The sequence below is a fragment of the Colletotrichum siamense genome (assembly GCF_013390195.1).
Source record: "Colletotrichum siamense strain Cg363 chromosome Unknown KSG_Cg363_contig02, whole genome shotgun sequence".
Lineage (NCBI taxonomy): Eukaryota > Fungi > Ascomycota > Sordariomycetes > Glomerellales > Glomerellaceae > Colletotrichum > Colletotrichum siamense.
This window is the reverse complement of record NW_023501015.1, coordinates 89,492-112,786: the sequence shown is the minus strand read 5'-3', so window position 1 is coordinate 112,786 and position 23,295 is coordinate 89,492. Positions and strand designations below refer to the sequence as shown.

The window sequence follows — 23,295 nt, the reverse complement described above, 5'->3', positions numbered from 1 at the left end:
ACCCTATCACTTTATTGCTGTGGCGTTCGGAACAAGACCGGAGCTGAGCCCCACATTTCCGGAGTTGAGATGCTCAACTCCGGCGTCGATGTTTGACAAGATCAGGTTTGTAATTGGGGGACATGACCATCATTACGAGGTTATTCATGCGATTCTCTCAACTGAAATTTTTCAAACATTCCACCAGGTATTCTAGATCTTGAAATCATCAGTTCATTGTTGTGCCATCATGAGAATGGCAGGTGTGCACCCCACGGGCGAAGGCATCCCAACCTTCGGCAAGCGCTTCGCCATTCTGAACCTTGACTTAATGGCAATCATGTTCGACAGCATCAAGGATACCGACGAAGGCAAGCTTTTCGTGTCTAATTGCGTCCGATGGAACGAAGCCGTGCACCAGCATCACCCAAGGCCGCTTACCATTTTCACCGCTCTCTGCTTATCAAACTCCTCCCAACCGGAGCTGGCAAGACCCTCACCATTCGCGAACCTTATTGATGAATTCGGAGACTTTGTGAAAGGCTCCCCAGAAGTCCAGATTGACAAAAGTTTGAAGCTGGACGAGAAGGACATTGTTCTTCACAAGACGAGGTGGTACGCTGGTGCTGGGAACGCCTTGGAGCAAATGTTGAAAGCGCAGGATATCAACACGGTTATCATTGTAAGTTGTCCAAGATTTGTTTACGGGTTCAGGACCAAATCTCATTATGATAGTCTGGCATCACCCTTTCTGGCGTCGTCATGAGCACCGTATACCGCCTGTTCGATCTCGACTACGAAATTTACGTCATCCCTGACAACGTGATGGAGTTTCCTGGCGACGGTAGCGCGGAGTTGAGAGAATGTCTCCTCAGAACTCAGTTGAAGAATATGAACATCGGTGTCATCACGCTAAATGAGGCTTTGAGAATGCTGGAATCATCTGGGTAATAGTACTTTTCATACATCGAATGATTATCATAACTGATCTGGAGCCTCCAAGCTTCCATGTCCCCATCCTCAGCCTCCATGTGTACACAAAGTGACGGCATAAACCATCGTCCCATACTCGTCAAGGTCTTCCAGCCACAAATCAACCCGCTCCCGTCGCTTCTCCGTCTCTGCTTCGCCAAAATCCTCTGGCATTGGCCAGAGCTCTTCAATCCGCAGACCTCCATCGTTCCACGCCGCAAGCTGAATGTTGTACCTGATCTCCCAGTCACGTCGGTCCCTCGCCTCCCACAGAGACTTGCTGCCGGGGGCAAGCAGCCCTCGAAGCTCAGTCGCAAGATGACTCGGGAGACCGTCATTCGTTAGGAGGGCACTGTCAAACATGCACATTGTGAACACCACCCTCCTCTTCGTCTCCGCGACTATCCACTCCTCCCATTTCGGCCTGGCACCCTGCTGCTCTGCAACGCACGTGAGGCCCCTTCGCGCCGTCTCGCACGCGAGGTCTTGCGTGTTCATCATGGCCTGATGCAAGAACGTCTTGTACTCGCGACCGAGCCGGAAGAAGATGACCATCGCGTAGATGAGGTACGCCTGGAAGGCCGCCAGCAGGGTCATGTCGTCAAAGCTCATCTTTCTGTCGTAGAGTTTAGTCATTTCCCGCTGGAGAACCTCGGCGATGACGCCCTCGCTGCCTGGATGTGGGTTGGCACAAATGCGTATCACTGATAGACATGTCGAAAGGGGCACACTGGATGGGGAGTTCAGCTGCGACCAGTGGATGAAGGGTGGAACCCTGTGGCCGCGGATTGCGCAGTTTGCGTAGGATTGCAGCACCCGATAGATGAAGGCGGAGATGCTTGGGGTGTACTTCTTAACTGTTTGGCCCGGCAATGGCACGAAATTGTGCAGCCATCGATTTGCAATGTCGTCGGGGTTGATCGGGCACGTGAGGTTCAGGTTGGAAAAGTCCAGCTCAACTCCGGTGTTGGCCGGGGGAAGCGGACCCGGCCCCGGAGGGTCGTGAGTACCAACGGCATCAGTCGGCGCCGCGCCTGATGCCGAGTAAGCCGAGTAGACCGAATCATTGGACGCGTCATGCTCCGGGGACGGCAGATGGTTGCCTGCGTCCCTTCGCCCGGGCGTCTCCGTGTCGTCTTCCGGACCTGAGGGGCTCAACTCCGGCCGAGACCGCGTTGGCTGCGGCGCGGTGTGACTTGTCGGTGCATATGCACACGGGAGTCTCCGCTGTTCACACCGCGCGCAGCATCCGGGCTTCCGATCGCACTTGGCTTTGGCGGCGACGCATTGGCGGCAGGCTTTCTGTCGGGAGGTTGAGTATCTTGCTGATCGCATCGCTTGGGCAGCAAGCAAGGTGGGCTTCAACTCCGATTGTCGGTTTCTCTCTGGCTGCGACACAGGGACCGGGCCGGCCTTGTTTTGTCTGGCGGCGCTAACTAACTAACGTAACGAGATGAGGTCACGGCTTGAGGAACTACCAGGAACTAGACCGCGCACACACACAGATGAAAGTGCAGGGGACGGACGACTCCGTTTGAACCCCGCATAGTCGCCGTGCGGGGGAGGCTAGTTTACGTAATTTTGTGTTGGGGAATGCGAGGAATTGGAGCAATGGAGCGCCGCGATGGAGTCGACATGGACACGCGGACAAGTCTCCGTCTTGAGGATGGGTGGTGCTTGGCCTGGGGTTCTGGGGAAGATGTGGGTTTGCCGCGGCTGGACACGATGGGATCGGATGCTTGTCTTCGGCCAAGAGGAAGCCGGGCCACGGCATGTTGGGCCCTGAGACTCCAAGGATGGCTTTGAAAGACATGGCCTGACACAGGGAGGCGAGGTTCACTTGGGTTACACAGTCCAGCACTGAAAGAGACATACACAGAAAGAGCATTGTGGATGATGAAACTTTTTGTCATTGAAACGATAATTCAGGTATCTTGTAGATCATGGTGGCTGTTTACCACATCTTCTCCCAGGTTCTGCGGGCAACAGACATCTGGGCCAGTCTCGCTCTCTCCACCTCCTCAATACCACCCTCCTCCCAGTGTCTGCACTCGGCATCGACCTCGGCCTTTCCGCTGAGCAGGTCGGCCTCCTTGGGCTGGACAAAGCGCGTGCGCTTGAGGACCTTCCAGATGACAAACGTGAAGACGCCAAAGATGAAGCCAAAGTAGGACGTGATGAAGCCACGGACGCTGAAGGGGTAGAAGTTGTCGAAGCCGACGAAGATGAGGGCGAGGAAGCCCAGAAGCAGGGCCAGGGCGGGGAACCAGGGGGTCAGGGGCGCGATGTAGGGCAGCGTCTCGGGAGGGAAGTTCTGGGCGACGCGAGCGCGGTAGAAGCCCATGTAGGTGATGAGCATGAAGGTGTAGGTCATGATGAGGGCGGTCGTGGTCAGGTCGACGAACCAGAAGAAGACCTCGACGGCGGCGTTGGAGGAGACGAGGAAGGTGATGCACGAGATGAGCGTGACGGTCAGGACGCAGTAGATGGGCACGCCGGCCTTGGTGCACTTCTGGAGGAACTTGGGGGCCTGGCCGTCGCGGGCGAGACCGTAGAGGGTTCGGGAGCAGGAGTAGAGGTAGGCGTTACCGCAGGACCTGGTTGTCATTAGTATAGAGTAGAAGTTGGCAGAGGAAAGAGAACTTACCATCCAGAAAGCAGGATGAAGGCGTTGATGATGTCGGGAAGAGCCTTGATGTGCAGGTTCTTGATACCAACAACCCAGGGGGAAGCACCGGCACCGGGCTCGCCGTTCTCAATGGCACCCAGCAGACCGGGGTCACGGGAGGAGCAGATGATGCCGACGCAGAGGACACCGACGACGTAGAAGCCGACAAGACGGTAGAAGATGAGCTTGGCAACGCGAGGGATGGTGCGGCGGGGGTTCTGGATCTCGCCAGCGGCCAGGGCAATCATGTCGGGGCCGGCAATGGTGAAGGCGGCGTAGATGACGACCTTCCACCAACCCAGGAATCGACCCGTCGCACCGTCGGTGAAGTAGGAGTGGATGTAGTTGCCATCGCCCCAGTTGCGGAAGCCGTAGGCATCGTGCATGGGGTTGCCGCCGGACATGGTGACGAGGGTGACGAGGCACAGGCCGATCAGGAGGACGACCTTGGTCGAAGCCATGATGAACTCAGACTCGCCGTAGTACTTGACTGCAATCAAGTTGACGGCGACGCACGAGACCATGGCGACGGCGATCCAGGCGGCGGCGTTGATGTCGGAATTCCAGTATTGAATGACGGTTGCGACGGCGCTGTATTCTGTACACACAAGCATGAGGCCGGCGAAGAAGTAGGTCCATCCCATGGCGAATCCGAGAGCAGGGTCAACAAAGCGAGAGGCGAGTTCAAAGATGGAGCCGCGGATGGGCAGGTAGGCGCACATCTCGGCGACGGACAGGTTGAGGGGCCAGATGAAGAGGAGACCCCAGAAGGTGTATCCGAGGACGAGCGAGAGAGGGCCGGCCTTGGAGAGGACACCGCCGATACCGACCTGGTAAGGGGGTTAGCTTGAATTGAAAGTGAGGCCATCATCGCGGGAAGTAAACATACCCAAAGACCAGTACCGATGGAACCTCCAATGGCCATGAGCTGAACATGACGAGGGCTTAGACCACGAACGGTCTCACCGTACTGCTGTGCAACGGCGGCATTGTTGCCCGACTCGACCTGGCCGAGCTTGTTGCTATTGGTGCTGTCGGCGCGGGAGAGGCCGACAGTCTTTTCTTCCATGCCAGCAGCCATGATGGCGGGTTGATGCTGGCAGTGTGGTGTTTTGACTCAAAGGTCCAGGGTCCGAATTATTCTCAGAGAAGGACTATGGTGAGAATAGCCTTTCTTCGGACTCTTTGTGCTGCAGGGTCGGCAACTAATGCTCACGACGCCGATCAGACCGTTTGGGATAGGGAAGACGAGGACACCGCGGGAACTACAGGCCGAGGGGTGAGAGCGAGGCAGGCCATCTATTTCTATCAGAGATGCCGGAAGCAGTTCGCAGGCTCGTGGCCCCTGGCCTGCCTGGTTCCCCCGACGCTACCTCCTCTGCGTCGTCCGCGCGGATCCATTCCCTCCCCGGCTAGCCACCCAACCTTCATCTGACGTCTCCCGGTTCGGCGGTTCCTGGGATGCGCGTGTACTGCATGCTAGGTGTGCGCGCGCAGTGCGGGAGGTGAGAGAGAAAGCGACTACTACAACGCAGTATGTAACTTACTCGGGTCATGATAGACAAGACCAACCGTCGATGGGGCCCCATCTGCGTACGGCAATAGGGTCCCCACGCAGATAAGCAGAAACGGCCGGGGAACGCTTGTGAATGGGTGGCAGCTGGCTGGGGCGATCAATGGGTGCGGTGGGCGCGGGGGTGAACCCTTGTCGGAGCAACGTCAGGGCGGCCGATACCGACGATAACGGAGTGAAGGCCCTTCCAAAAGATGTTCATAATGCTGTGGTCCCAAGGGTGGTTTTGGTTGATCTGTGAGTAAGAGTTGTGAGTTGCATCTTTTGCCCCCCCTGGTTGCTCCCTCTCGTCTCCCATGTTTCGCCGCAGTCCCACCGTTGATGAGATACCAGCGGCATCAATTGCATGAGAATCACATCAAACATTGGGGTAAGACGATGAAGAATGGTCAATCGGTTGCCGACGATAGCCACTGATCCGAGAGACAAGGGCAGTGTGTACATGTAAACAGTAAAAATCTCCGATGTAATATCAGGTACTGCTGTATCTTGTTTCGATGGGAACAATCCCACGCAGACAAGCATTTTCCGCGTCTCTCGGCTTCCTGGATCGCCCAATCGTCGCTTGGGACAGGACCTCGGCCATCATGTCAAGCCTTTGGCCCGTTCACCAGTCTGTCAGGCTTGGCAATGGGTCGAGACCATCCGACGTCGGATTCTTCCAATGGTCGTTCACTTGAACATGGAGAAACAAGCCACTATCCGAGGGACGTCGCTGGCCCTTGGAGTCAGACTCCAGAGACAAAATGAGAGGCAAAACTTGGGGCGCAATCCCTTGGTTGCTTGGCTGCCACACTGCCGAAAGATAATAATTGACCGCGTGCTGGGCCGGCGGCCACCCCGATAATGGTGTGTAGCGTTGCATGTTTTTGCTTGGCAAGATGGCACACCAGGCTTCTTAGCTATTGCTGTTGCTGACAGCAATAAGCGGCAACGAACGAACATGTCTGTCTTCCGGAACCTGAACATGCATACCGGCAATGAGGTAGGTATTGAAGGACCTGAAAGCCCTTCAGTTCAGGTCTTCCAACAGGGGGCGGGATGATTTGCGGTGGCATTTGGCAGAGCGTTCCAGGGCATCCTGCACAAAAACATAGAAAGCGGGTAGAACCCCGACCAGCCAAACCCAGCACGGCATGGCGCCCTCCCCATCGCGGTTTGGCGGGAATGTCGGGACTGACTCGCTGGCTGCAGGCTGCATAGGGCGCATTTGCTGCCGTTCAGGTTCTTCGCCCTGCTGCAGAGCAGAGCTGGGAAGAAGACGAGACTTTCAGGAGACAAGGACTAACCGTACAGAGTAGAGTACTCCCGCACAACATCATGTTGGACTTGCCAAGTCTCGGTGTCTCTGCCAATGAAAGACGCAGCCAGAAGGCTTCCAGAACGATAGCAAAATCAGACGACAGTGGAGTGAGTTTCAGGCACCGGAATCCCAAGGACCCTTGACCATATTGCCAACTTGATGCCCAGTCCTGGCAGTCTAGCCAGTGCCCCCAAGTGCCACCCACATCCGGGGAATTGGCTATCACGGAGCGCCGCGTGCACTCGGCGGCGACACTCGACCTGGACGAGGTTCCTCTTTTTTGGCGTGAGCTTTCATTACGTACTTTCCGTCGCGTTATGGGTCACGCCAGAACGCTAAGAGGCCAAGATAGGACCCAGACCGAGAGGGGTTTTTTCCTCGCTGGCGCGCAACAGAAACGAACGATGGGCACCGACCGGTCAGAGCTCGGATCAAGGGAAGATAATGACAGACCGGAACGCCGATTGGCAACAAATGGAAACCGGGAGCAGACCGCGGGGGAGCGCGCCGCGTGGGTACCTGCGTGTGCGGCGATGGCTCCGCGCGCGGCCTCCGTGTTTGTTGTATTGATTGGTGTTATGTATGGTGGTGTTGTAGATGTTCACAAGCAAACACATATTACTGCGGAACAAGGCGCTGCGTGAGAGAACCGAAAACTATATACTCGTTTCTCCTATCTCACCTCCAACCTCATAAAGGGCGTGGATGACGACCAACGAGTCACACGGGATCAATTGACAGCCCGAGATATGCTCTGCCGGTTGAGAAATGGCGGCAAAGCAGGGGCCGGCGGTGGTCCGTCTCGAGAAACTGGTGAACCGGGAATGCGTCCCGGTCCCTGTCTAACACTGAGCCGGCAACGTCCCGGCCGGGACTCAAAACCAAGCCTCCCCATGCTTGCAGCTTGTGATCCTCCTCTACTAGGCACTAGTCACCTTGATCGTTGATGCCAATTGCGATAATTCGTCCGAAAGTCTCAACCAACCGACGAAATTTAAACAAAATGGAAATTGGTAACAGCAAAAAAGAGAATGCATCGCGGCCTCAAAGCGGGCCCTGCCAAGCTCCATCAATGCAATATGTGTGTATCTGTCTGATAGTCTAGGTACTACACGTACCAATCGTCGACTGTTTCCACTACATCTAATCGCGATCTATCCTCGACAGATCCCGTCTCGTAACGTCGAGTCTCCGTCATCATCATCATCATCGCCTGCGCATACATGTCTGCTTGCTTGCTTGCTTTCCAGCGTCACGTTGAAGGGGGCGGTCCCACAAAATTCCTCCTCGCTCTCTACATCCTTTCTCCGTCTCTCTCTCAATCCGACCGACGGATGGCCAGACTGCAGGGTATCATGGTAAGAAAAACGCAATCTAGACATCCGCCGCGGTGACCGTGACTGTTATGGTATCCTTCTCGTTGACCTTGGAGGCCACGGTCTCGGTCTCAACAACGGTCTCCGGCTCATGCTCATCATCTTCGTCCTCGTCCTCGTCGTCTCTGCTCGACGAAAGACGCTTGCCGCCACGCCGCCACCGCCCCTTCAACCAACGCCGTCAGCTCTTTGCCCCATTCAACTTGGTCTTTGGAGGCCCTCCCTGCGCGCGCGGCGTCCGGTCACCGCTGCTTCGGGTGCCGTTCCCGTTCGTCGGGATGTAAAAGTCGTAGCGGTTGGGGAAGAGGATGATGTTGGCGAGCCTCAGAAGCTCCTGCTCCGACTCCGTCCTGGACTTGTTGCGCAAGCCCTCTTCGTCGTCAATGTCCATCGCGTCACCACCCCCGTTCAGCTCCCTCTTGGGCGATGCGCCGGCGGGCTCGACGTCGTACGGCGCCAGACCCATGGCCCTGAGGCCGTCGACTCCACCGTACTCCTCGACCTCCTTGGCACCGGGACGGTCCTGGTGCGAGGCCTCGCTGCCCAGGGCGAACAGGGTGTCAAAGTCCGGTCCCGGCTGCCCGGTCTGGAAGGCCTTGCGCTGGCGGGCGAGGAAGAGCGCGTTGGTCTGGGTTAACGGGCACACAGGGGTGTAAGTCAAGAGGGACAGCTCGTTAGACTCGTTCTGCAGTGAGGGCGGGACGCCGAGTCTCGTGCCACCCGTGATTATTGAGTAGGCCTGGTCGCAGTGCCAGATTACATAGTCGCCCGCCTGCATGCTGGGCAGAGACACCAGGCTCCTCCGGAGATGCAGATGCGGGTGCCATCGTTCCGTGATACGCTGCGCGTGGCCGGGAACGGCGCCGTGGATGATGGTGTTGGGCTCCGGGTCGAGCGTCCAGTTCAATGCGTCGAGGTAGGCCGCCCATTGATCCGCCTTGCCGCCGTCCGGCTGCTCCGGCGGGCCGCGTTTCGGCGAGAAGAAGGGCCGGAGCAGGAAGTACGCGGCCACGAGCTTGGGCGAGGGGAGGACGCGCACCATGCCCTGCTCGACCTTTGTGAGCGCCAGTACGCCCTGGAACATGCGGAAGATGCTGCATGCGCCGGCGCCGTTGTACAGGTCCGTGGTGGCGCCGACGCGACCGGCCGGGTCCCACGGGTCGTAGGACTCCCAGTCGCCGCGGAAGACGGCCTCGTAGGTGCCGCCGCGGCCGTAGCCGTCGGGCTCCCAGCGCTCGAGGCTGCCGCTGTCGATCTGGGCGATGACGGCGCTGGCGTTGAGGGAGTCGGCGGCCGAGTTGCCGTTCTGCTGGCCGACGGCGCCCAGCTTGTCGTTGTGGATGCGCAGGCGATCGGCGTAGCTCACGGGGGCGCGGGTGATGTGCAGATCGTCCGTCGACTCCCAGAAGGACATGGCAAACTTCTGCGCGCGCAGCATGTTGGGATGCGCGCGGGCGCGGACCTGCACCGGCGTCCAGAAGAGGTCGATGCAGGTCGGGTCGTGTAGTGCCGGCGGCTTGAACTCGCGGTTCTTGTCTAGATACTCGTGCGTCTCCTGCACCCAGCTCTGGGCGTCGGTAGGAGAGACGACGCCTTTGATGACGGCGACGCCATACCTGCGCAGGCGGTGGGCGAAGGCCTCGACGCGCACGGGGTCGTTGATGTCGGTGAAGTTGATGGAGGGGATGAGATCGGAGCCCTTGGTCTGGATGTCGGCGATTTCGGTTCTGAGGGCGTCGAGGAGACGGCGCCAAGAAGCCTCGACGGCGGCTTCGTGGCCGGCGATGAGGCGCTTCTTGACGCCGGCGAAGCGCGACGGGAGCGGAATGGGCTCCGCGCCGTAGAATGAGACGACGGGAGGCTCCATGCTTTTGGGGAAGACCTTGCGGCTTGCTGCTGGTGTTGCTGCTGCTGCTGCTGCTGCTGCTGCTGCTGCTGCTGCTGCTCCAGTTGGAGTCACAGTCGACGAGCGCGTCGTCGCGGCCGAGGTTGCAGCAGTGGTGGCCGCAGACACGGGAGAGGGAGAGGCTGTGGTGGTGTTGGTGGAAGAAGAGAATACGGTGGTAGGGGAGACGGAGGTGGCCCGGGACGCGGCGGCAGATGACGGCGGGGAGGTCTTAAGAATGCGGGCGGATGTCCTGCGAGAGGAGCTTGGGGATGATGTTCCTGTGCCCAAACCACCACTAGAAGAGATGGAGATAGATCCAGACCCAGACCCAGATGAATGACCCCTGCGACCCTTCTTCCCCAGACTCGGCCTGGAGGGTGGTGGCTTGTTGTTGACAGACGCAGCAGCGGAAGCTGGTGTTGTGTTGCCACCAGCTGCTGGATGATTCGACAAGTTGTCCAGGTTCTCGGTCAGGTTCGCTGAGGGTGAGAAGATGCCGGCATGTCCATGTCCATAATCATGTTCATGTAAATGTACTTCTGCATCTCCAAATCCCCCTCCCCCTCCCCCAATTTCCTGCCCACCACCACCACCACCACCAACAACACCACCCCCTTCTCCTCCTTTTCCGCCCTCCCCAGTTGCATTTGCATTTGCGGGGGGCGCCTCAGTGGGGCCAGCGGCCCAGCGGGCCTTCATCATCCGAGCTGCCGTTGTTGCCCAGAGTCTGAGATGAACGTACGCAGAAGTTGCTGTATCTCCTGCTCCTGGTAATTCCTGTGGCTAGTAGAGATGCTCTGCATCCATCAGTACCTCAAGTCGTGTGCCGTGCTGCAGTCAGCCAACAGAAAGAAGCAAGGTCTCGACTGATACGTAAGTAGGTAGGTATTGGCAGAGACAAAAAGTCAGCTGCCGACTGATGAGTGGAAATGGTGTAATAACGGTGTCGGACCAAGTGTTCCTCGAATCCAATTTCGGGAGTTGTTGACCAGGGCAAATCAGATCCAATCCAATCGTCTTCGACCCCGAGTCGACCGGGCGACGCGCAGTAAACCCCGTCCGTAATAATCCTCTTCTTATATGTTGCGACCCGTCTCGTGATGCCACGAACACACCACAACGCCCCGGATTCTTCAACGATTTGGTGATCCCCAAGTGGTGGAAAAGCCAGTCCAGCTAGCCTGTCAACCACAAAAGACGCGGACGGGAACCTCGGCGGCGCAGGAACAGGCCTAGTCCAGAGGCAGCCCTTCGGGGGATTTTCTTGACAGCGGTTGTAGTGCCGAATTGAGTGCAGAATGGCACCTCGTGACCGTCCCAAACAGGGCAAAGCCAGAGGCAGCGGACGTAGGATACCGAGAAGAAAAAAAAATGGATGGCGTCTTGTTGTAGACGTGGTGAGCGTGAAGATGAAGTAAAGCTGGTACGGAGAGTCAACAAGAACTGCAGACCTTTTCCAACTAGAACAAACCATCCGGTGTGTGAGTACTCTGGGGCATCACGAAGCCTTTATCTGCATCCATCCATGATGGGGGGTGCACAAGAATGTTCCCACAATTCTTCCATCGGCATCTTGTTCCATGATTCCATGATTCCCATCCCCAGCCCAGCCCAGACCCTGGCATCATCAATCAGCGTGGCCGCAGTTAACGGACTCTGGGCCGACAGCTTGGGCCCGCCCGTTCTGTTTCTGGTTCTGGCTAAGCACCGCACTGCACCCCGAGCATCTCGGCGCTTCACGAGGGGGAGGAGGGGAGCAAGAGGGTCCGTCGACCCCGTCTGCAATGAGATAGATTGCTTCTCATTGCACCATCGCCAAATCGCCGGGTGAAATGACCCCCAAGCCGGGGGTGTCGACGCGGCCAATACGGGCGATACGGGCTACATTGGCCCACGAGAAACCTCAAACCTCCGTGTGTGCTGTCCGCCGGGCCGCGAACCCGCGCCACGGCTAATATGCGGAGTGTCGCTCTTCACGCAGACTGGCCAGAGTCCGCCAGAATGGAGAGGGCCTCTTCGGCCAGACAGGCCGTTTGTTCCAGCGCCCACGCTCACACCCCTGCCCTGATTCCCTCTTCCCAGTGGCTGCTGTGTCCGCGCCATGGACGTATCGGTACAAGCTCCTCCTCATATGCAGGCGCGCCGTGTGGCCCCCATGCTCCCTCTCGACGCTATGTACTGTCCTCAGAACTCACTGGGAAAAGCTGGGCGACGAGCCGTTGGCAGGAAAAGTTTGGGTCGCGTACGGGACGAGCATGGACACCGAAACCACAGCGTCGGCGGCGGCGGCTTTGGCTTCTTCTCTCTGGAGGCATTTCTGTTTTCCCATGGCCGTTGCCCAGCTGGCTGATGTTCGGTATTTTGTCGATCTTTCCCAGCAAACGGCCCTTGGCCCCCATCTCTCGTCTCGATGCTGGTTGCCCCTACATAGTATGCCCATGTCCAATGGTCCAATGCACCGTCCCGTGTCAATCCAGGCCCTGGACTTCGGGATGCATTGCGCCGCAGTTCAAAGATGGCGATAAGACCTGATGAGTCGCGACCCCCCCAGGATGGCGGGTTGCATGTGACCGTCACAGAGTCGAAGCATCACAAAAACCTTTTCGTACGCCATTACGACGTCTTGCACCGCATTGATAATTGAAGACTGCTATTGAGCTTGGGACGTTTTCGGATGCGAACATGACTGGCAAGCACACCGGCTGAGACGGACCCGAAGAGCTTACAGGACCGAAAGGGATATTAATCAATCGCTAATATTTACCTGCGGGATAATGCTGCAACGTAGCAGCCCCCGCCTGGAGAGCACTTAACAGAGCTGAGCAAGAGCCGTCGACCAATTGAAGAATAATAACGGATGGAGGTGACGACGCCCAGGGCTGAAGAATCGGATATGCACAGTTTTGAGATGAGGCGTCAAGGTATTTCCAGTGGCAAACATCACGAGGCGCGTAAGCCTACATACCAGAATGTGAAAGTGATGCGGCGCTGAACATAGGTTTTGAATGTTACCGCCTGACGCTGCAGCACCAAATGGCGTGTTTATTTGACACAGACACGAGAAACCCACCGGCACAACGCGTCTTCTTCCCGCCAACGTCAAAATAGCAGACTACTGCTACTGCTGCTTTTGCCTTTGCCTCCTGGTTTCATTGCCTGTGTTTCGTGCGGCTACACACGCCACCTGTTCGCCGCTTGGTAATCTTGGATGGGTGGTGCTTGATTGGGGTCTGGTCTGGTGCCTCTGCATCAATCCAACCCATCCCGCGAAAAGCCTCCGCACCCAAGCTGGCGGCGGCCCCCAACGACGGTCATAGGCTGCTAACTCCCCGAGCTTCCGTCCGCCAATGCGGGGGCCTCTTCCGGTGCGCTTCTTACTTGCGCTCGCGGGGTGAGCCTCCGACGCTCCAGTGAACACCTGTGACCCGTCAGACGTAGGAATGTGGGTAAAGGCGGCCCCGGTCTAGCCAAGTCTGTGGCTTGATGAATGCTTGGCCCGTTGGCGAGGCTTTGGTTTTGGTGGCTGGCAGAGAGTACGCAGCATGCAACTGATCTCTCGATCCAAATGGAGATATGGTTGAACCCTTGGTCAGAAGATGGACTTCTCCGCACAGCAGAATGTCCGTTCGCCCAGTCAGTTGCCCTTTTGATGCTACCTCGCCTACAGCCAGTGTCAGAAAGACACCGCAGAAGCGACGAACAATATGTCCTGAAACCCGCTGCTCCTCCAGACTCGGCCGATGGACGGACTCAAGGTTAGCGTGCCGTCTCGCGATGCAACTTCTGAGTAATGAGAAACAAACAGCGGGTGGTGTGGTGTTGAGTGCGTACTACGTGCAGAAACGGGCATGCTGTGCATGAGATGGAGGTACTCGGACACGTCCTATCGCCGACTACTTGGGATATCCTTCGCGAGATTTTATCGAGCAGAAAACACACACTCACAAGAGATTGAGTCTTTGACCGCGAGCAGAACATCTCATGTCTATTCGCTTAGCCTTCTTCCCTCGCAGCTTCAACTCGCTTCTCTGCATCGCCAGCAGGCGGGACGGGTTCGGGCGAAACATCGAGTGCTGCAAACGCCGACTGGCACGGATGGTGCCGACAGGCAGACCCAGGCCGACTTCGTTTGCACATTCCGAGCAGGTGGAAAAGCCTTGGCGTCATGATGCCACCTGCGCGGGGCCATCACAATATCGACAGCGTTGCAATATGAAGAGACTGTAGACTAGTGCACCTCTGAAGCCTCTGGAAGGTCGTGAATAAACTTCCGCTTGAAACGCTTTTGGCGAGTCGCCCGTCGTCTAAGCAGGGGCCGCCAGGCTCAATTTGCTGCCCGTCCGGAGTTGCCAGAACTTTAGGCTTCGGGCACGAACCTGTATGTGATCAGTCAACGGGCAGGGCATACTCTTTTTATCTGGGGGAGGTAGTTCTTCTGGTCACTGTCGGGCACATAAACTTTCGTCTCTTCGGCGGCGTTGCACCCCGTCGTAGCAGTCGTGTTTACTGCAAACAAACACGAAAGACTCTCTGCCCCTGCCGAACCCCCGCGACTGGGGCGAGCCATCTTGTCTCCCTACATCCATCCTCTCTTGTCTCTCTCTTGATACAATGAGACGCAGCTACGGGCGCCAGGGGGCATCCCACAACAGCGAATAGCCTCATCCAGGGGCCATGGCGCCAGTTTCAGATGGCGGCGGGGAGCAAGCAATCAGCCCTACTTTCTTCACCCTACCTTGAGTCTGCTGGTCTCCTTGGCGCTAGAGTTGTTAATTCCAATAGACTTTTTGACGCTTCCCAAATCGTTCAGTGATTGTCGCAGCTGCCACCGAGCCTCCCGCAGACCGCCAGCCCAGGGACGGCGTGGCCTTCCTGCCATGTCAAAAACAAACTTTTCGAGCCTTATTCAAAAAGATGTGGTCTGCCGTTTTCGTATTTTCTTCAGACAATGATGTTGGGGTTTTACGGGTAGTTGTTCTGGCAGCACACCGGCCATCTTTAATCTGACCTTTGGGTTACTGCAGTTATATCGCGTTCGCTCTCTTGAGTCTCTCTCTATCTCTCTTTTTGTCTCTGTCTTCCTACCGCTCGGTCGACTCACCGACCATATACTACAAACATGAGTTCGACGACTTCGTCCCGTGCCAGCCAACGGCCGGTCTCGGCCGACCTCGCCGGCAGCATCTACCTCATCACGTCCGATGGAAAGACGCTTAAGCTGCCCATGCCCAGCAACTCGCCATACGATCCGCTAAACTGGAGCCCTCGAAAGCGAATCGTTGCTCTATGTGTTATCGCGCTGTACTCGGTTGTTTCCATGATGGAGACCCAGGCTGCCAGCCTGATGTATCGCTCGCTCGCTGCCGAGTTCAACGCTGGGGTTAGTCGCCGGAAGCTATCTTGAACACGAGGTGGACTAACATGTCGCAGCAACCTGACAAGTACCCGTTGAATATCCTCGTGTCGACTCCCAGCACCATCTTCCTTGGACTGGGTGCTTTCTTTTGGATTCCGTTGTCAGTGGCTTTGGGAAGGCGGCCGGTGTTCCTCCTTGCTTCGGTCTGCTTGACTGTTGCCACCGTCCTTGCGGCGAACGCCTCCGGTTTCTACCAACTTCTTGCAGCACTGAGTTTGCAAGGGTTCTCTGCCGGCTTGAGCTTGAGCGCTGTATGTTCAAGACTGTACTTCTCATCGGACTCGGGCTAACTCTGCTTAGGCAATGCTCATGGTGATTGATCTCACGTTCATTGACGAGCGACCGAACGCGTTGGGTTTCTTCTGGAGCGTGGGATGTGGTCTCGGCCTTCTCTCACTACCAAGCGTCACTGCTCTCTCGGAATCCGGATGGAGGGCTTTCTACACAGCCTGGGTGGTTCCCTGCCTGGCCCTCCTCGTCTGCGTCTTCTTCTTCTTCCCCGAGACCTACTTCGTGCGACCGGCCATAGCGTTTGACGGCCACGTCCTTGTACAAGGAGGCTCGGAGAAGATCCAGATGTACGATGACTGGGAAGCCATCCCGGGCGGCAAGGCTGCTGCCATCGCCGCAGTCACCGAAGTGCCCCCTCCTGAGACGATGTGGTCGACCATGGTGCGTCAGTGGGGAGTTCGCAAGGGCGGTGCTGGCTTCAGAGAGATGTGGAATTGCTACCTGCAGACACTGCTGTGCGCGGCCAACCCCCTCGTTTTCTGGGTTGCCATCCTCAACGCCCTCAACTTCGGCGCCATGATCTTCATCGGCGAGACGTACGCGATGGTGATGGCGCAACCGCCGTACAACCTTCCCGAGCGCGTCATTTCCATGGTGAATCCCGTTGCAGCAATCGGATCATTCCTTGCCTGGCCCGTGTCGACTATCTTGACATCCCGGGTTGCTCGGCGCCTCACACTCCGCAACGGCGGCATACGCGATGCGGAGCACTATCTCATCGCATTCCTACCCGCAGTACTTGCCGGCGCAGGCAGCGTATTCGTCTACGGCCTCACGGTAAATTACAAGTGGAACTTTATCTGGATCTTTGTTTCCTATGTCTTGAACGCTTTCAGCGCCGCGGCGTACGGTATCGCCTCCACACTCTGGGTAACCGAGGCTTTCCCCCGCTGGGCCGCTCCGGCGATGATCATTGTCGGAGGAGGTGGATACATGTTGAGTTTCGCAACATCTTATGCTGTCACCCCGTGGCTCAAGTCACAGGGTTACCTCGGCGCCAGTTTCGAGCTGGGCGCGATCTTACTTGTGGTGGGTGGCATCGCTGTGCCGCTCGCGTTCTGGGGAAAGAGCTTGCGGCAGTATATCCATGGAAGATGGGGTGTATCGGAGGCCGGCGCGCTGCGTCCACAGTAGAAGTGCGTGGACGAGCGAAAATCATCTCCTTTGTTTGGGCGGAGGTGTGTGTGTACCACTGGGTGCAAGGCTGGGATGCAGCAGCGCTGCGAGCCTGGATCCGTAGTCCTCAGAGCTCATCAACTGAGCTGAACCAACCGTCAATGATAATCATAGTCTCTAAGCATTATGTCCCTTATTTTGATGCGATATGGTGCGGGGTATCTACAAAGTGAGACGCCGGCAAGTTTCTATCTCCCTCCTAGCTCCTTATCAAGCGTCGTATGATGGTCAAAGGTGGACAGCAAACCGATCGGGGTCCACTCGCCCCCAACAAGATTCCTCGCCATGTTCAAATATGCATCCGCTCGTACGCTTGAAACTCCACGAGACGACGATGGTTTGCTCTTCGAAGTGCCGGTGACGGAAAACTCTTGGCTTTTCCGGCCCCCTCCGTCTGAACAGCCCCGTCCCGACCAGATGGGCGGTTGCGACGTCACGGACCCGGCGGCCGCATTATTCACGGTCCTTTCGAGTTCTTGAACGGCTGTCTCGGGTTCGGCTGCGTGATCTGTTTGCGAGAAATGCAACGTTGGCATGTCAATGTCACCCTCAGAGGGTTGACTGGTGTCAATGTTTTGAGACACCCGTTGCCCGAGCGGCCCCGCATTCCGGCTGGCGAACCTTTCCATTTCGAGGTCATGTGCGAAGCTATCACCAGAGCAAAAGTTGCCGAATAGAGAATGGATGGTGATGTTATCCCTGACCCAGTCTGTGGAATTGACGGTGCAAGGCCAGACATCTTTCGGTCGGAATATTCGGACGAGGTCGCAGAGCTCTTGGTAGGATGAGTGCCGGGAGTAAGGAAAAGTGATGGTTTTCGGCAAGGGTGGCTCGGAATCGGTTCCCGTGCTGAGGAAACTAGAGCTGGGTGGTTGTCTCTTTTGCCCAACCGACCGGAAGGCATCAAGGATTGTTGCTTCGTTCCTCTCTCCAAAAGATGAGATATCGATGTCGAGAGACATGTTGCGCCCGGTGTTTAACCCATTTTCGAGGAGCTCCCGGAGCAACGACCTTGATTCCTGAGAAAGATCTCCCTTTTCCTTGAGCAGGGCCAGCACGGCTTCGACGTCGGCGGACGACAGCGTGTCAAGCTCCGCGTCCCGCTCCAGGTCGTCTCCGCCCCCGCCGACACCGACCTCGGCAATCTCGGCTCCGTTGGAAAGATGAGCGACAAGGGGTTGGATGGAAACGACTTTTGATCCTCGAACAACAGAGCAAAAGTTGCCTCTCTCACAACTGTGAAGCCGAACGTGCTCGTCCCGTGTGAGACAACCTGGATGGGGTGTATTGCCGCATATGTAACCAGCCAACGCCGGTGCCTCTGGGCACAGATGTATGGACGAGCTGAAGCGATCGTTCGAGGCCTTGCCAGTCAAGGATGAGAATACGCGCATCTTGTAGTCATCCACATGGATCCTGGATCTCAGGGCCTTGGATAAGGCGATCCAGACTTGCTCGTACCCGTAGGTCCATGCTTGGATGTGGAAGATGGTGTCGTCGGGATACAAGGCCACCTTGCGCAACAGCTCCGCAATGCCATTGGCCTTTGTTTGAAACGGTACGTTCTGGATGAAAGAGGTGTCGAGGTAGATCTTGTCAAGCGTCTTGATGCCACAGGTGTACTCAACGACTGCTGGGTTTCTGGCGACGGCATTGACGAACCACGGTTCGCTTCGGATGTCGCCCGTATAGAGAATGGCGTGATGGGTGTCCTCGATCAGAAACATTACAGAACCGGGGCAGTGGTTCGCATCGAGCAAAGTGACCTGAATGCATCTTCCGGGAGCAAGTTCGAGGGTGGTTGGCGTATCCAGGGGCAGCGGTTTGAGGAGATTCTTGAGATGCTTGTACGTCTGCACGCGAGCCTCCAAAATACCCTTGGCGTAGTTGATGCGACAGGGATAACGTTCAAGACGGAGGAGCATCTCCCGCGTGGCTGCGGAGCAGTAGACAAACGGAGAGCGGAGGCTTTCCAACCCTGCGAGGTGGTCGCTGTGGATATGGCTTAGGAAGCATGCGAGTGGCGGATGATGGCCGGCATGTTTCCGGAAGAAGTCAACTGCAACGCAATTAGCAACGAAATTTCGAGGGAAAAGGCGCGTCGGGGCGAGAGGCAGCGGGTGAACGCGAAGCTATCACGCGGGACCCAGGGTCACAGTGATGCTACTTTTTCGTCAGCAAGGACTTACTGCGAATGTCAGGAAACTCTGCGACAAGACCATTGAATGTGGACATCGTGAGGAGCTTTCATTTTTCTGATGCGAGGCCAAATCGGGGGAAACACAATATCTGGTTGCCGATGTTGAAGTTGAGAGACGATGTCGCGTGAGTGAGTGGCCGCGTGAAGGAAAGAGCAGCAGCACCAAACGAGAAAGGAGAAGGCTCCTCCGAGCCAATTCTGTCGCCTGCCGGATGGAGCCGGCTGGCAACATGTGAAGCGGATGGTGAAAGTCCGGATAAATGAAGTGATTATATAATACCATCCACCAGTGGCTGCCCGGTGCTGTAGGATCCACATCTCCGAGAGACCCGCTTTTACGGCTCCGATTCCGGACCCTGCCGGCCGAGTATGCTCTCCTGCAGCATTTACGAAGCAACAGCGCCAGAAATCACAGGCTAAATGAAAAGCATTGAATGAAAGAAGTTTATTATATCGTAGGAGATAGTTCGCGACTTGCTAGGGTGTCCATGTGTCAACTAGTCATCACATGAGCATCAGTCTTCTCTTCTCGCTCTGTCTCACTTCTGTTCGTCCCATGTGCCCGGAGAGCTGGCCGGTAAATTTCCCGACTCTAGCATGGAAGCTAGAAGATGCTTTTGGTGAGGTGACTTTGAGTGGCTCCAGACGAGCACGGGTACATCACCCACCGATCCAACCATCACCAACTGTCCATGTCCTCGAACCTTGACGGGAAGTCCACGTCTTCCCGAAACTCTGTTCTAACCGAATGCTAATCGATCATAACGCCGTGAACCTTCTCAACTTTGTTCTCGATAAGGATGTGTTCAGCTTTCTCCAGGCCAAAATGCGGGAAAGGGGCCTTGTGCTACTTCTCGGACTGTAAAAACGACCCGAGAGACAGGAGGGTCAACGGGATTCCCCGCTTGCCGATGTGCACCAACCAGATGGAATCATTAGACGAAGTCTCAATTTCCCTGCCTCCTCATGTGGATTCCATATGCACGACATGGCTCAAGGGTCCACAGCTCATGGATGTTGAATCTCCTTGGGCTGCTCAATCAGGCACCGCCGCACTTGCCATCAAGCCAGTCAGTTTGGACTTGTTTCGACCAGTCACATCAGATTTTCCGTCTCACTGTGAGTGACTGGAGACAGAAGCCCGCAGAGCTGTTGTTGTGTTCAATGACGGCTGTCGTAATGTTCCATGGCGCCTCCGTCATGCAGATGTGACATTGATAGCTCAAGTCTGGATTGTGAGTAGCTGGAGGCATTCCAAGCAGGGAAATGTTCCGCAACTTAAGATTTCTGGCGTCCGTGGCTTTAGCCGAAGCAGGGGAGGGCTACGCCCACAAGGATGCCTGCCAGGACTAGCAACCCACGCGCGGCTACTTACTCAAGAATGCCCCCGGACATGTCCCTAGACGCTGGATTTGTCGAACTGTCAAGCTCCATGTATCCCCCGCGGCGACTAAAGCCTCGATTGTGAAGGCGTGATTAAATTCGACAAGAATGACACTGATATCCTTGTGGATTTAGATGTCTACAAAAGCGTCTAGATGTGTTTATCAGCCCAGGATAGATCAACAGAGGAGAACTCAAAGAAGTGAAATAGATCTCATACATCACAGAAACGTCTAAGCATCATCTCGTGTATCTTTAGTTTTTGGATCACCTCCATTCGCCCCGTCTTCAACCCCCTGAAAACGACCATCATCACACAAGTAGTGGCGTGAGCTCCGTAGGGCCGGGGATCACGAACCAACGGTTCCTCAGAAAGGAAGGCCACTTTGAATGAAGCGAATCAACGGCCTTCAGAGGGCCCTAGACCAATATGCAAGGATCAAATGCATGGGCATTGATCGCCTATGAGGTTCAAGAACCACACTGTTGTGGAGATAGTCGGAGGAATTACGAGACCACAAAAGTTGGTAAGCATTGTCAAGCGTTGGGAGGCTTACCATGGGTGTTCTAATTCAACAATGAACAGCTTTAATAGCAGCTACAGCCAAGCGGAACATTTTGTATGACTCGCTGCTCTGTTCCTCCAAACAGGCGAAGGTTGCCTAGACATCAGCAGGGCAGGCGATTTGCAACCATAGAAGCCGTTTCCCGGTTCAGCTCCCTGACATGTAGTAATGCGACAGAGTACCCTTGAAAATGTCCGAGCGGTAGATGTCTTGAAAACTGCGGCTTCCTTGGCTTCAAAAAATGCTGCCCTTAGAAATTCCCATCCCGCCTTCCTTATTAAACTCCTGGCGTGGAACGCTTGTCCGAACTGCTCGACTTGCGGATCCCTTCGTTTCCAAAGGGCATGGTGATGACCGATTTACTTGTGTTTGCACGCCAAGCTACTGGCGAACCTTTAGCGATGGAACTCAACCAAGCTCAATGCAGAGCTCTTGGAATCAACGCCGGTTTTATTATCTTCATAATCATTATTATGGGGATGCGAATGTGGGCAAGACTTGTCATCACGAAGGCTATCGGCCTCGACGACAGTAAGTACATTATTGAAAGAGACTACTTCATAGAGACGATGACACTAATTCATATTTGCCAGTCATGATGGCATTTGGAACAGTAAGACACCATAAGAGGACCCCGTTCTTCCCTCCCGGTAATTCGAATTTGCAACACTGACTTGCTCAGTTAATGACAATCGCGTTATCTATCACTGTAATGATTTCGGTCGTTCGCGGTATTGGAAAGGCCAGTGAGTTCTATTTCTCCAACCCCAACTCCTCGCCATTACTAACAAGAACCAGGAGCAGACATTCCAGCAGAGACTTGGGAGCCCATGCTTCTAGTGAGTGACGTGATTTTCAACATATTTCTGCATCGAGCTCGCAACGTTCAAAAAGTACTGACAGCAATGCGGTGTAGTCGTTTTGGGTTTCTCGCTTACTGTATGCAATCGCCATGGTGCTCGTCAAGGTCGCCCTGCTTCTGTTCTACCTGCGCCTTGATGATCGACTACTCATGAGATGGGCGGTCCACAGCCTCACAGTGGTTGTCATCGGCATGGGTGTAGGGCACTTTGTCATGTCTGTTATCGAGTGTAGTCCACCGGAGGTCTTTTGGACATCGAAAGGAGACCGCATTATTTATATGCAACAATGCATGACGCAATCTAAACAGCAAGCATTTTGGGATGCTGCCGGTATTATCGTCATCATCACAGATATATGTCTTTGGATATGCCCGATCCCTATGATTTGGAATCTCCAGCTTCCCAAGGTAAGTCGCCTTCCCTCATTGCTGAGATACGCGCATTCACATGGAACCAGCGACAAAAGTGGGCAGTCTCGGCCGTGTTTGCCCTGGGCATCATATCAGTTGTTGGTGAGTGTTGAGTAAAAAAGCATCGACTTCCTTCCGCTTACCATAATCTCCCAGCGGGATGCGTTCGGTTCTACTATGTGCGACAACTAGCAAACGAGCCAGAGCTCTATCAACAGTTGGCCTACTCCCTCGTCTGGTACGCACTGGAACTTTATGTAGCCATCTTCTGCGGCTGCTCCTCGGCTCTGAAAGTGTTTTTCAAGAGGTACTTTCCGGCTCTGTTGGGCTCTTCTTCATCCAGAACAGGGTATCCTCTTGACAGCTGCGGAAACAATGGCACCAAAACGAGGACATCTCATCCTTTGACCAACCTATCTGACAGACGTCCTGGAAACCATACAGTAATCTCTTCGGGGGGCCGAGGAGGGGGGGTAACGACCAATACAAGAGATTCATCGAAGAACGATAGCGAAGAAGCCATCATTTTGGGGGAACATGGAATCCAAAAACAGACGGAAATTCAAGTTAGACAAGAGACGGCGAGAATGTCAAGTGATTCAGAAGGCAGGCGCCCAAGGAGCGGCTCACATGACAGGCCAAAAGCTCGATCATTCGTGGTGTGATTGAGGGGGAAGTTATGAATGGGAAAGGGGGAAGAAATGCAGTGCTTCACAATAGAAGTACTGTGGAATCTGACGAATGATGCTAGAATGAGCGTTTTGGGGCAACCCTCAACCAGAATACAATAGACGCTATTTACGGTTGATATTAATTTGATCGGCTTGTCATACAACGTATGACCATCCTAACGGCGCCTAAGTTTTGTTACATCCGTATCTTAACGGCGATGATCCTCCAAAGTTGTTTGGCCCGCTGCGTCCCGCTGGCGTTTCTCTTCCACCGTCAAGTCACTACTAGCTGACCCAATTCTGACAGTGGAAAAAAGACTGGCTGCGGCACTTGCTGCTCCTACTCCAACCCAAAACGCCGATTTATAGCTGGACCTGAGCCCGGAATCGCTTGTTTGATGGACAGCTATGTCCGCCATGCCCAACCAGAAGCTGATCCCAAGAAACAGTAGACTGTTGATGAGAGCCCCAGCAAGCCCTTGGTGGTGTTGAGGAAGAGACGTTGTTATATATACATTGCTGACGGTGAAAGCAATGTCGATGCCAATTGTTGCACAGAC

At 55.5% G+C, this 23,295-nt stretch overlaps 8 protein-coding genes across 8 annotated transcripts; 4 read left to right on the top strand and 4 right to left on the bottom strand.

Annotated features, from left to right (window-relative positions):
• Nucleotides 1-229: 229 nt before the first annotated feature.
• Nucleotides 230-930, top strand: CGCS363_v002046 (uncharacterized protein; the record flags this gene model as incomplete). The annotated part of the gene is made up of 2 exons (XM_036633895.1): nt 230-661; nt 715-930. 2 exons carry the CDS (start codon nt 230-232, stop codon nt 928-930), a joined length of 648 nt encoding a protein of 215 aa, XP_036499448.1.
• A 69-nt stretch (nt 931-999) lies between these two features.
• CGCS363_v002045 (uncharacterized protein) lies at nt 1,000-2,286 on the bottom strand (the record flags this gene model as incomplete). The annotated part of the gene is made up of 1 exon (XM_036633894.1): nt 1,000-2,286. One exon carries the CDS (start codon nt 2,284-2,286, stop codon nt 1,000-1,002), a length of 1,287 nt encoding a protein of 428 aa, XP_036499447.1.
• A 619-nt stretch (nt 2,287-2,905) lies between these two features.
• On the bottom strand, nt 2,906-4,700 carry put4-2 (putative proline-specific permease put4; the record flags this gene model as incomplete). Its single annotated transcript, XM_036633893.1, has 3 exons — nt 2,906-3,548; nt 3,599-4,449; nt 4,509-4,700. The coding sequence occupies 3 exons, from the start codon at nt 4,698-4,700 to the stop codon at nt 2,906-2,908; spliced, it is 1,686 nt and encodes a 561-aa protein (XP_036499446.1).
• A 1,812-nt stretch (nt 4,701-6,512) lies between these two features.
• CGCS363_v002043 (uncharacterized protein) lies at nt 6,513-7,065 on the top strand (the record flags this gene model as incomplete). The annotated part of the gene is made up of 3 exons (XM_036633892.1): nt 6,513-6,602; nt 6,663-6,780; nt 6,848-7,065. 3 exons carry the CDS (start codon nt 6,513-6,515, stop codon nt 7,063-7,065), a joined length of 426 nt encoding a protein of 141 aa, XP_036499445.1.
• Nucleotides 7,066-7,869: 804 nt separating this feature from the next.
• ybiU-2 (Uncharacterized protein) lies at nt 7,870-9,738 on the bottom strand (the record flags this gene model as incomplete). Its single annotated transcript, XM_036633891.1, has 2 exons — nt 7,870-7,996; nt 8,075-9,738. The coding sequence occupies 2 exons, from the start codon at nt 9,736-9,738 to the stop codon at nt 7,870-7,872; spliced, it is 1,791 nt and encodes a 596-aa protein (XP_036499444.1).
• Nucleotides 9,739-14,878: 5,140 nt separating this feature from the next.
• Nucleotides 14,879-16,600, top strand: CGCS363_v002041 (putative MFS-type transporter; the record flags this gene model as incomplete). The annotated part of the gene is made up of 3 exons (XM_036633890.1): nt 14,879-15,139; nt 15,190-15,426; nt 15,476-16,600. The coding sequence occupies 3 exons, from the start codon at nt 14,879-14,881 to the stop codon at nt 16,598-16,600; spliced, it is 1,623 nt and encodes a 540-aa protein (XP_036499443.1).
• Nucleotides 16,601-16,830: 230 nt separating this feature from the next.
• Nucleotides 16,831-18,877, bottom strand: Dclre1c (Protein artemis; the record flags this gene model as incomplete). Its single annotated transcript, XM_036633889.1, has 2 exons — nt 16,831-18,701; nt 18,832-18,877. 2 exons carry the CDS (start codon nt 18,875-18,877, stop codon nt 16,831-16,833), a joined length of 1,917 nt encoding a protein of 638 aa, XP_036499442.1.
• Nucleotides 18,878-21,192: 2,315 nt separating this feature from the next.
• Nucleotides 21,193-23,187, top strand: CGCS363_v002039 (uncharacterized protein; the record flags this gene model as incomplete). The annotated part of the gene is made up of 8 exons (XM_036633888.1): nt 21,193-21,322; nt 21,385-21,404; nt 21,474-21,537; nt 21,590-21,630; nt 21,708-22,061; nt 22,112-22,166; nt 22,221-22,302; nt 23,043-23,187. The coding sequence occupies 8 exons, from the start codon at nt 21,193-21,195 to the stop codon at nt 23,185-23,187; spliced, it is 891 nt and encodes a 296-aa protein (XP_036500319.1).
• Nucleotides 23,188-23,295: the final 108 nt, after the last annotated feature.